Source organism: Theropithecus gelada, chromosome 1, assembly GCF_003255815.1.
Source record: "Theropithecus gelada isolate Dixy chromosome 1, Tgel_1.0, whole genome shotgun sequence".
Taxonomy (NCBI): Eukaryota; Metazoa; Chordata; class Mammalia; order Primates; family Cercopithecidae; genus Theropithecus; species Theropithecus gelada.
This window is the reverse complement of record NC_037668.1, coordinates 35,087,431-35,099,888: the sequence shown is the minus strand read 5'-3', so window position 1 is coordinate 35,099,888 and position 12,458 is coordinate 35,087,431. Positions and strand designations below refer to the sequence as shown.

General features: G+C 48.6%; 1 protein-coding gene across 4 annotated transcripts in view; it reads left to right on the top strand.

The window, feature by feature from the left end:
* The window catches only part of ACOT7 (acyl-CoA thioesterase 7), a 133,594-nt gene that overhangs the window by 5,959 nt on the left and 115,177 nt on the right, over nucleotides 1–12,458 (top strand). For 2 of the 4 annotated variants that reach the window (XM_025404972.1, XM_025404963.1), the window contains exon 1: nucleotides 2,767–3,097. The exons of the other annotated variants lie outside the window; for them this stretch is intronic. In XM_025404972.1, coding sequence (XP_025260757.1) covers nucleotides 2,925–3,097 — 173 coding nt within the window. In that variant the 5' untranslated portion in view covers nucleotides 2,767–2,924. Of the gene's footprint in view, nucleotides 1–2,766; nucleotides 3,098–12,458 lie in introns of those variants that run through there. 4 annotated transcript variants of the gene reach the window in all.

Sequence of the window (12,458 nt, the reverse complement as noted above, 5' to 3'; positions counted from 1 at the left end):
TGTCCATTTTTTTTTTTTTTTTTTTTTTTAGATGGAGTCTTACTCTGTCGCCCAGGCTGGAGTGCAGTGACAGGATCTTGGCTCACTGCAACCTCTGCCTCCCCAGTTCGAGCAATTCTCCTCTCCTCAGCTTCCTGAGTAGCTGGGACTACAGGCGCCCACCACCACACTCAGTTAATTTTTGTATTTTTAGTAGAGACGGGGTTTCACCGTGTTGGCCAGGCTGGTCTCGAACTCCTGACCTTAAGTGATCTGCCCGCCTCAGCCTCTCGAAGTGCTGGAATTACAGGTGTGAGCCACTGCACCAGGCCGGGTTCTGTCTTTGGTTTTATAATGGAATTAATGAAAAGAAAGAACCTGGCCAGGCACAGATCACGCCTGTAATCCCAGCACTTTGGGAGGCCGAGGTGGGTGGATCATGAGGTCAAGGGATAGAGACCTTCCTGGCCAACATGATGAAACCCTGTCTCTACTAAAAATACAAAAATTAGCTGGGTGTGGTGGCGGGTGCCTGTAATTCCAGTTACTTAGAAGGCTGAGGCAGGAGAATCGCTTGAACTTGGGAGGCGGAGGTTGCAGTGAGCCGAGATTGTGCCATTGCACTCCAGTCTGGGTAACAAGAGCAAAACACCATCTCAAAAAAAAAAAAAAAAAAAAAAAAAAAAAAAAAAAAAAAAAAAAAAAAGAAAAGAGAAAAAAAAGAAAGAAAGAGCCAATTTACAGAAGCCACAATCAGAGCTTGTATTCTGGAGCGTTCCGTAAAATGATTTACAGGGCTGACTCTCTTGTTGCTGGGATGTGGGGACCCTGGGTGAAGATGCAGTCTTTGTAGCCCAGAGAGCCTGCACGTGGGGAGGCCTTTGTCCAGCCTCACCCTGTAAGTGGGCCAGTTAGCCTGGCATTGCCCTGGAATTGGTACCTGCAGCTGGCTGGCTCCCCAGTTCTGGTCAGACCAGAAGTGGCTTTCTCCTGTGTGACCCACCTGGTCTGTGGGGCCTGCACCAGGGTGTGACCCTGTAGGCTGTCTTGCCATCCCACCCCTTGGCCTCTCACTGTCAGAGCCCTCCTGTGGACGGGGATCAATGTTGTGCCTCCCCATCCTTGGACCCCTGCATGGGAGTAACTGGAGAAATCTGTTACAAATAGGGGTTTTCTGCATGTGAATAGAACTTCAGCAGAGAGTCAACAAGATGCAGATTTGAGGAGATAATGGGGAAACTTGAATAGTCCCTTGATAATGAATGATTTTAAGGAATCACTACTTTTTTTTTTTTTTAAGGTAGGGTAATTGTTTTGTAGTTTGCTTTTTAAAACCGACTTTATTGAGGTATATTTAGAATGCATATACAAGAATATTTGAAACGTACAGTTTGCTGAGTTTTGATGAGTGTGCGCACTGAGTAGTGGCCGGCCCAGTTGTGATGTCGAGTATTTCCAAACTCCCAAAATTCCCCTACTGTTGGCCCCTGGCAAAAAGATCTGCTTTCACTCACTTGCTGTGCCTCTTCTAGAATTTCGTAGACGGAACCGGATCGAGCTCAGTGCTGGGCCTCACTCCTGTGTCCCCGTAGCCCTGTAGTACCCTGTTCCCTGCACACTACAGTTTCTCTTCACCAGTCAACAAAGACTTGGGTTCTCTGTGAATGAAGTTCACAAATGCAGATTTCAATTCATTTAGCACAGGAACTGAAGTCACTTACTATTTAATGATATTAGGAATTTGGATGATATTTTAGATGGGACCTTTGTTTTGTGGTTTTTATTTTTATTTGAGGCAGGGTCTCGCTTAGTTGCCCAGGCAACGTACGTGGTGCAGTGGTGCAATCATGGTTCTCTACAGCCCCAACCTCCTGGGCTCAAGGGATTCTCCCACCTCAGCCTCTCGAGTAGCTGGGCCTATGAGTGCACGCCTCCATGCCTGGCTAATGTTTTTTTGCGGAGAAGTTTTTTTGCGGAGACATGGTCTCACTTTGTTGCCTAGGCGGGTCTGGAACTCCTGGGCTCAGGTGCTCTTCCCACCTTGGCCTCCCAAAGTGCTGAAATTATGGGCATGGGCATGAGTCACCATGCCCCTCCTTTAGGTTTTTTACAAGGAGCTTTTATCTTTGAGAGGAAATGCTGACGTATTTATGATGTTGTACTGGGAAGTCCGGGATTTGCTGCAGAATAACCTGGCATGGGGAACAGGTGGGAGCAGGGACCAGAGGTGCCCTGAGCTGACTGTTTTGGGGCTGCTTGATGGGGACATGGGGGTTTGCTCCCACCTGCCTCTACTCCTGTAAGCATTTGACGTTTACCGCAATGAAGAATAAAAGGAAAACCAGGCTCCTGAGCCTCCACTCCAGAGCTACTGCCTCTAACTCCAGGGGTGGGGAAGGTCAGGGAGGGGTAGGCCCAGGAATCTGCATTTTCCTCAGCCCTCCTGGAGCTTGAGGGCCACTGTCAGAGGAGGGCCAGGCACCTGCTGTGTTGTGCGGTGTGTTGGCCTTCCTCGGCTTCCCCACAGCCTTCTAGCCCTCCTGGTGCCTGTGAGCCAAGACCAGGTGGAACTCTTTCTTCTACCTGCCTGAGGGCCAGCCTGAGTGTTGCAAGGTTTAAGGTCCTGGAGGTGAGAACCCTTATGAGTGTTGCTTGCGACCCCACCCAGTTCATCCTCTCTTGCAGAGGGGTGGTGGCCCTCTCCTATCTCTCTGTTTGTGAGTCACGGATTCCTTGGCATCACTGGTCTTTTGTGATCCAGTTCCGGAAGCTGAGCAGGCGGCTTGCTGGGGGAGGGGCGGTCCTAGGAGGAGCCGGAGCCTGGTGCTTTCCATCAGGGAGGGATCAGACTGGCTCACTGCTAAGCCGGCCAGGCAGATACAGGCTTGGGCTCTGCCAGGCATCATGCTTGGCACTGGGTAAACAGTTTGCCCACTTGCCGCAGGATGAAGCTGCTTGCCAGGGCTCTCCGGCTCTGTGAGTTTGGAAGGCAGGCATCCTCCAGGAGGCTGGTGGCTGGCCAGGGATGTGTGGGGCCCCGGAGAGGGTGCTGCGCTCCCATCCAGGTGGTTGGCCCCAGGGCTGATGTCCTACCTTCTGGAGCCTGCATTACTGGAAGGTAGGATGACTGGGAATATTTTGTACCCATGGTGTTCCGCTTGCGAGGCCGACTGGGCAGCCAGGGCCTTGGGCCACATAACTTGGAGGAGTTTGGGGAGGGTAGTAGGGCTGGGTTTTGGATGAGCTGTGTGTTTTGCTGGATTGAAGGTGTCCACTTAAATGGCCGTCCTCAGTGGAGACCTGGCATGTTCCTCCCCTAGGGACCAGTGGAACCCCTGGGATTTGTTGCAGGAGGTGACCTGGCAACCCTGGGCTGTGGGAATCTGGGCCTCTGCAGATCAAGGCTCCTGCGAGCCAGCAGCTGTGCTGGCTCACACCTGGCAGCAGGCATCCGTGCCCTGCTTTGTTCCTAGGCTGGAGGTTGAGCTGTGATTTTAGACCAGAAGGTTGGTGTGGGGCCAGAGGGAGCTGTCCCTGCACGATTGGCTGATCCTAACAGTGCAGTGTTGAGCTACGTACAGATGGCTTTTGTGTACTTTATTTCTCCTAAACTTTACAGAAACTCTGTTAAGTGGGCATACATACTGCCCCTTTTGTGCCAGCTTTATTGGGTTATAGTTCATATGCCATACAATTCATTCACTAACATGTACAAGGCAGTAGATTTCAGTTTTATGTTCACAGAGCTGTGGGACCATGACCTCCATCAATTTTGAAAGGGGTGATAGGAGGGTTTTTTGTTCTCCTGACATGGAGCTCCCAAACCCTTGGGACCTCTGTAGTCCTAAGAGTGTCTAGTATGCTAATGAGAGAACTGGTGGCTGGGGGCCCTAGATAGCTTCAGGATGGGAGCTGGTCTCTGGAAAGACCAAGGCAGGATTAGCGGGTTAGCACTTTCAGCCTTACCTTCCTACACCGCAGAAGGTAGTGGCAGACTTTAATTGAATTGTAGGACACCCACCTAGTGTTGGAGAGTTGGAGAAGTGGGGTTGAAAGAGACACCCATGTTTGTTATTAAAAGCATGAGTAAAAACAGCTCACCTAGGAATAGAATTTTTGGGTCATATGGTAATTTTGTGGTTATCCTCTTGAGGAATTACCAGACTGTTTCCAAAGTGGCTGCACCATTTCACATTCCCACCAGCAGTGTAAAAAGGATTCAATTTCCCCATATCCTTGTCAACACTTGTTATTACCCATCTTTTGAATTCTAGCCATGCTAGTAGATGTGCGGTGGTATCTCACTGTGGCTTTGATGTGCATTTCCCTAATGAGAGAAGATGATACTGAGCATCTTTTCATGTGCTTATTGACCACTGTGTATTTTTAGAGAATTGTCTAGTCAGGTCTTTCCTCTATTTTCCATTTGGCTTAACTGTCTTTTTGTTATTGAGTGATGAGAGCTCCTTATATATTCTAGATGCAAGTCCCTTCTCAGATATAATTTTTTAATTAAAAAAAATTTCCAATTCGAAAAATTTGTCAGCCTGGGTAACATAGCAAGACCTGATCTCTACTAAAAATTAAAAAATTGGGGCTGAGCGCGGTGGCTCACGCCTGTAATCCCAGCACTTTGGGAAGCCGAGGTGGGCGGATCATGAGGTCAGGAGATCGAGACCATCCTGGCTGACACGGTGAAACTACGTCTCTAATTAAAAAAATACAAAAAATTAGCCGGGCGTGGTGGCGGGCACCTGTAGTCCCAGCTACTCGGGAGGCTAAGGCAGGAGAATGGCGTGAACCCGGGAGGCGGGGCTTGCAGTGAGCCAAGATCGCGCCACTGCACTCCAGCCTGGGCGACAGAGCAAGACTCTGTCTCAAAAAAAAAAAAAAATTATTTAGCCAGATGTTGGCCGGGTGCAGTGGCTCACGCCTGTAATTCCAGCACTTTGGGAGGCTGAGGCGGGTGGATCACCAGGTCAGGAGATCGAGACCATCCTGGCTAACATGGTGAAACCCTGTCTCTACTAAAAATACAAAAAATTAGCCAGGCGTGGTGGTGGGTGCCTGTAGTCCCAACTACTCGGGAGGCTGAGGCAGGAGAATGGCGTGAACCCGGGAGGCGGAGCTTGCAGTGAGCCGAGATCGTGCCACCGCACTCCAGCCTGGGCAACAGAGCGAGACTCCGTCTCAAAAAAAAGAAAAAAATTAGCCAGATGTGGGCTGGGTGGAGTGTGCCTGTAGTCTCAGCCACTCAGGAGATTGAGGCAGGAAGATTGCTTGAACCCAGGAAGTTGAGGCTGCAGTGAGCTGATTGCACCACTGCAATCCAACCTGGGTGACAGATCAAGACCTTGTCTGTCAAAAACAAACAAACAAACAAAAAACTGTGTTAAAATACACATAATATATGATTTACCATTAAAAAAATCTGCCGTCTTAGCCGGGCACGGTGGCTCTCACCTGTATTCCCACCACTTTGGGAGGCCAAGGTGGGTGGATCACCCGAGGTCAGGAGTTGGAGACCAGCCTGGCCAACATGGTGAAACCCTGTCTCTACTAAAAATACAAAAATTAGCCGGGTGCGGTGGCTCATGCCTGCAATCGCAGCACTTTGGGAGGCCGAGGTGGGCGAATCACCTGAGGTTGGGAGTTCATGACCAGCCTGACCAACATGGAGAAACCCCATCTACTAAAAATACAAAAAAAAAAAAAAAAATTAGCCAGGTGTGGTGGCACGTGCCTGTAATCCCAGCTGCTCGGGAGGCTGAGGCAGGAGAATTGCTTGAACCCAAGAGGTGGAGGTTGCAGTGAGCCCGAGATTGCGCCACTGCACTCTAGTCTGGGCAACAAGAGCGAAACTCCGTCTGAAAAAAAAAAAAAAAAATTAGCTGGGCGTGGTGGCTCACGCCTGTAATCCCAGCTACTCGGGAGGCTGAGGCAGGAAAATCGCTTGAACCTTGGAGGCAGAGGTTGCAGTGAGCCAAGATTGTGACATTGCATTCCAGCATGGGTGACAAGAGCGAAACTCTGTCCCCCCCCCAAAAAAAACCTGCCATCTTAACGATATGTGTGTGTGTATATATATATCGTTAAGATGGCAGTTTTTGTTTTGTTTTGATTTTTAAATTGAGACAGGGTGTTAATCTGTCTCCTGGACCGCATGTGGTGGTGCAGTCTCAGTCACTGAGCCTCTACCTCAAGTGATCATCCTGCCTCAGACACCCGAGTAGCTGCGACTACCAGCACGTGCCACCACACCTGGGTAATTTTTGTAGTTTTTGTAGAGACACGATTTGGCGGTGTTGGCCAGGCTGGTCTCAAACTCCTGAGCTCAAGGGATCCGCCCATCTCGGTCTGTCTCCCAAAGTGCTGGGATTACAGGTGTGAGTCACAGCGCCTGGCTACCATATATGTATTTGTAGCCATATTTTCTTGCTCTGTCACCCACTACGTCTCACTATGTTTCCTAGGCTCATTTTTAATCATTTTTAAATGTCCAGCTCAGTTTTTTTTTTTTTTTTGAGAGAGAGTCTCCCTCTGTCGCCCAGGCTGGAGTGCAATGGCACAATCTCGGCTCACTGTAAGCTCCGCCTCCCGGGTTCACGCCGTTCCCCTGCCTCAGCCTCCCTAGTGGCTGGGACTACAGACCCCGGCCACCACGCCCAGCTAATTTTTGTATTTTTAGTAGAGACGGGGTTTCCCGATGTTGGCCAGGATGGTCTTGACCTCATGATTCACCTGCCTTGGCCTCCCAAAGTGCTGGGATTACAGGCGTGAGCCACCGTGCCGGTGAAGTCTTGCACTTTCGCCCCGGCGGGCTGGAGTGCAGTGGCGCGATCTGGGCTCATTGCAAGCTCCGCCTCCCGAGTTCATGCCATTCCCCTGCCTCAGTCTCCCTAGTAGCTGGGACCACAGGCGCCTGCCACCACGCCCAGCTAATTTTTGTATTTTTCCCGATGTTGGCCAGGATGGTCTTGACCTCGTGATTCGCCTGCCTTGGCCTCCCAAAATGCTGGGATTACAGGCGTGAGCCACCGCGCTGGCGAAGTTTTGCACTTTTGCCCGGGCTGGAGTGCAGTGGCGCGATCTGGGCTCACTGCAAGCTCCGCCTCCCGGGTTCATGACATTCTCCTGCCTCAGTCTCCCGAGTAGCTGGGACTACAGGCGCCCACCACCACGCCCAGCTAATTGTTTGTTTTTGTGTTTTTAGTAGAGACAGGGTTTCACCATGTTAGCCAGGATGGTCTCAATCTCCTGACCTTATGATCCGCCCGCCTCGGCCTCCCAGAGTGCTGGGATTACAGGCATGAGCCACCGCACCTGGCTCCTTCCCTTCCTTTTGAAGGCTGAATCATGTTCCATTTCATGGATGGACCACATTTTGCTTATCCCATCATCTATGGATGGACACTTGGGTTAATCCCACATTTTAGCTTGTGAAGAGTGCTGCTATGAACACAGCAGAGACCACGTTTTTAGTTCTTTAGGATATATACCCAGAAGTGGAATTGTTGGATCATATGGCAATTCTATTTTAAATCTTTCAAGAAACGACCATACTGTTTTCCACAGCGGCTATGCCATTTTACATTTCCACTGACAGCGTACATGGGTTCTGGTTTCTTGGCATCTTTGTCAATACTCGTTATTTTCTGTTGTTTTTGATAGTAGCCATCCTAATGGATGTGAAGTGGTGTTTCATTGTGGTTTAGCTTTGCATTTCCCTAATGTTTAGTGATGTTGAGCGTCTTTTCATGTGTTTGTCAACTGTATTTTTTGTTTGTAGAAATGCCTACTCAAGTTCTTTTCTCATTTTTGAATCAGATTTTTTTTTAAACTGAAAATTAAATGTATTGCTAAACTCTTTGTATATTTATTCATATACTTGAACATAGACATGTATAGGTGTAGTGTATATTATGTGCCTGTTATATACATATATTTGTGTATCTATGTATCTATGTATATATTTTTCAAATTTTCATCAGTATCCTGAAACTGAAGACTATAGCTTTTGGTGTTTGAGAAAGTCCCTGTGTCCATTTTTGCTTTTATTATTTTTGACGCATAATAATTGTACGTATTTATGAGTATAATGTGGTATTTTGATACATGCATGCAATAGTATGCTTGTTTTTTTTTATTGTTGCATTTTAGGAGTTCTCTATGTATTCTGGACATTAATCCCTTATCAGATATATGATTTGCAAATAATTTCTCCCATTCTGTGGGATGTTTATACTCTGTTATTTTCTGTTGATGCACACATTTTAAAGTTCTTATGAAATACAATTTGTCTGCCTATTTTCTTTTGTTCCTTGTGCCTTTGATGTCATAGCCAAGAAATCATTGCCAAATCCAGTGTTGTAAGGCTTTAGCCTTATGTTTTCTTCTAAGAGTTTTATAGTTTTAGGTTTTACTTTTAGGCTTATGATACATTTTGTTTTGTTTTGTTTTGTTTTGTTTTGATATATGCTCTTAGGTAAAGGTGCAGCTCATTCTTTTGCATGTGAATATCAACCATTTGTTGAAAAGATTGTCTTTCCCCCATTAAAAGGTCTTTTTTTTTTTTTTTTTTTTTTGAGATGGTCTCACTCTGTTGCCCAGGCTGGAATGCAGTGGCACGATCTCAGCTCACTACAACCTCCACCTCCTGGGTTCAAGCCTCAGCCTCCTGAGTAGCTGGGATTACAGGCATGTGCCACCATGCCTGGCTAATTTTTGTATTTTTAGTAGAGACGGGGTTTCACCACATTGGTCAGACTGGTCTTGAACTCCTGACCTTGTGATCCTCCCGCCTCGGCCTCCCACCATGCTGGGATTATAGGTGTGAGTCACCACACCTGGCCGAAAGGTCTTTATATCCTTGTTACATAGATCATTTGACCATATATTTAATAATTTGAGTTTATTTCTGGGCTCTCTGTTCTATTGATTCTTATGTCTGTCTTTATGCTAATGTCATGCTGTTTTGATTATTGTAGCTTTGTGGTAAGTTTTGAAATCAGAAAGTGTGAATCTTCCAGCTTTGTTCTTTTTCATGATTGTTTAACTATTTCAGATGTGATTTGCAAATATTTTTTCCACTCACTGGGTTGTCTTTTTACTTTTTCTTCGCTGTGTCGCCCAGGCTAGAGTGCAGTGGCATGATCTCAGCTCACTGCAACCTTGGCCTCCTGGGTTCAAGTGATATCCCTGCCTCAACTTCCCAAGGAGCTAGGACTACAGGTGCACACCACCACACCTGCCTTATTTTTGTATTTTTTTCCAGCAGAGACAGGGTTTCACCACATTGGCCAGGCTGGTCTCAAACCCCTGACCTCAAGTAATCCACCTACCTCAGCCTCTCAAAGTGCTGGGATCACAGGCATGAGCCACCGTGTCTGGCTGTCTTTTTACTTTTGATGGTTTCTTTTGAAGAACAAAAGTCTTTAATGTGGTAAAGTCCAATTTCTTTTTCTTTTTGGTTCCTTGTGCTTTTGTTGTCATGTCTAAGAAGCCATTGCCAAATGCAAGCGACAAAGATATAGTCTATATTTTCTTTTTTTTTTTGGTGAGATGGAGTCTTGCTCTGTTGCCCAGGCTGGAGTAAAGTGGTATGATCTCGGCTCACTGCAATCCTCGCCTCCTGGGTTCAAGCGATTCTCCTGCCTCAGCCTCCTGAGTAGCTGGGACTACAGGCATGCACCACCATACCCGGCTAATTTTTCTATTTTTAGTAGAGACGGGGTTTCACCATGTCGGCCAGGCTGGTCTCAAACTCCTGACCTCAAGTGATATGCCCACCTCAGCCTCTCAAATTGCTGGGATTACAGGCCACCACGCCTGGCCTATTTTCTTTAAAATAGGATAGATGCTGTGGCTCACATCTGTAATCCCAGCACTTTGGGAGGTTGAGGTGGGAAGACTGCTTGAGCTCAGGAGTTCAAGACCAGCCTGGGCAACATAGGAAGACCCCATCTCTACAAATTAAAAAAGTTAGCCAGGTGTGGTGGTGCATGCCTGTAGTACCAGCTACTTGGGAGGCTGAGGTGAGAGGATTGCTTGAGCCCGGGAAGTCAAGGCTGCAGTGAAGTGAGTTAGAGACGAGAGCACTGCACTGCGGCCTGGGCAACAGAGTGAGACCCTGTCTCAAAAAAAAAACAAAGAGTTTTATAGCTTTGGCTCTTACCATTTAGGTGTTTGACCTATCTTGAGTTAATTGTTATGTGTGATGTGCGGTAGGGGTCCAGCTCCATTTGCACGTGTGGACACACCTTTTTATAGGCTGGGGAGCAGGCGTTAGAGGTGGAGTTACTTGCTTGCAGTCACAGCTGGCAAATGGAGGCTGAAGACAGCCGTTGTACCCTTTCTTTGAACTCTTATACCTGAGGGTCATTTATCTCTGATGCTGAGGACAGAAAAAGAAAGCCCTTGAGCAAGCCAGGCACCTGTAATCCCAACACTTTGGGAGGCCGAAGCAGGTGAATCTTGAGGACAGGAGATGGAGACCATCCTGGCTAACACGGTGAAACCCCGTCTCTACTAAAAATACAAAAAATTAGCCAGGCATGATGGTGGGCGCCTGTAGTCCCAGCTACTCGGGAGGCTGAGGCAGGAGAATAGTGTGAACCCGGGAGGCGGAGGTTGCAGTGAGCCGAGATTGCGCCACTGCTCTCTAGCCTGGGCAACAGAGCGAGACTCCATCTCAAAAAAAAAAAAAAGCCCTTGAGCAATAATAAAACTAGGACTCTAGGGACATTACTTCTCAGGGGCAGGCCATGCTGTGTGCCTGTCCACATCTGTTTCCCCTCTCCTTGCTGAACACCAGCCCCTGCCCTCCCCAGCCTTTCTGTCCTCCTTCCCTCTTCCTCCCACCAAAGTTCTTCTGTGATTTTAGCCTGCCCCATGGCACATGACAGGCTCTTGCTGTCTGGGCCTCCTTGGGGTAGGTCCGCACAGGAGACCTTGCTAGGGCCATGCCAGACAGCCTAGATGTCTCTGTGCCCTGCCTTGAACCCTTTGGCCTCAGGGCCAGAAGCTCAGCTGTGGCAGGTCAGGGGCTGGCAGCTGAGCCATGTAAGGCTGGGAGCTTCTCTGAGCCTTGGGTGAGTAAAGGAAACCAAGTCCCTGATTTAGGAGGGCCAGAGCATTCCTCTCGCTGGCCGTGCGCCCATGAGCCCGGGACTATTAGAAGGCCCAATGGTACCTGCCTTTGTGGGACTTGTTGGCTGGGACCTGGGAAGGCCCGTGGTGTGTGTGCTTTGCTGTAAATTGTATCACTGTGGGACTGGACCCTCTGCCCCAGTCTGGCGCTGTCCTGGAGCACCTTGGCCACCAGCAGAGGGCATGCTGGTCATAGACACTGCCCCTCCTTCCCCTCCTGACAATCTCCCACCAGTTCCAATCTCATCTTGAGCCACTACCTCTCAGGCACCCAGGGCTGCTGGCGGAATTAATTTGTACAGTGGTGGCATTGTAGTGAGTGGATGCTTTGGCCTTGTAACTGGTGCCATTGTGTTTTTTTTTTTTTTTTTGAGACGGAGTCTCTCTCTGTTGCCCAGGCTGGAGTGCAGTGGCATGATCTCGGCTCACTGCAAGCTCCGCCTCCCGGGTTCCCGCCGTTCTCCTGCCTTAGCCTCCTGAGCAGCTGGGACTACAGGTGCCCGCCACCATGCCTGGCTAATTTTTGGATTTTTAGTAGAGACGGGGTTTCACCGTGTTAGCCAGGATGGTCTCGATCTCCTGACCTTGTGATCCACCCGTCTCGGCCTCCCAAAGTGCTGGGATTACAGGCTTGAGCCACCACGCCCGGCCTTTTTTTTTTTTTTTTTGAGACAGAGTCTTGTTCTGTTGTGCAGTGGTGCAGTGACACGATCACAGCTCACTGCAAGCTCCGCCTCCCGGGTTCCCGCCATTCACCTGCCTCAGCCTCCTGAGTAGCTGGGACTACAGGCGCCCGTCACCATGCCCGGCTAATTTTGTTTTTTTTTTTTCTTTTTTTTTTGAGACGGAGTCTCGCTCTGTGGCCCAGACTGGAATGCAGTGGCCGGGTCTCAGCTCACTGCAAGCTCCGCCTCCCAGGTTCACGCCGTTCTCCTGCCTCAGCCTCCCGAGTAGCTGGGACTACAGGCGCCCGCCACCTCGCCCGGCTAGTTTTTTTTTGTATTTTTTAGTAGAGATGGGGTTTCACCGTGTTAGCCAGGATGGTCTCAATCTCCTGACCTTGTGATCCACCTGCCTCGGCCTCCCAAAGTGCTAGGATTACAGGCGTGAGCCACCGCACCCGGCCATTGTTTACAATAAGTGCCAGACTTTGATGTTTGTGTGTTTCTTTGCTGTTTTGGTGCTGTGTTCACTCAGGTGTCGCTTGTATTTGGAACTCAGCTTTCACAATGGAATTGCTTTTGATACTACTCTTTGGCGTCTCAAGAAACTACATCCTGCATGATTGATACTCAGTGCTTCCTTTTTTTTTTTTTTTTTTTTTTTTTTTG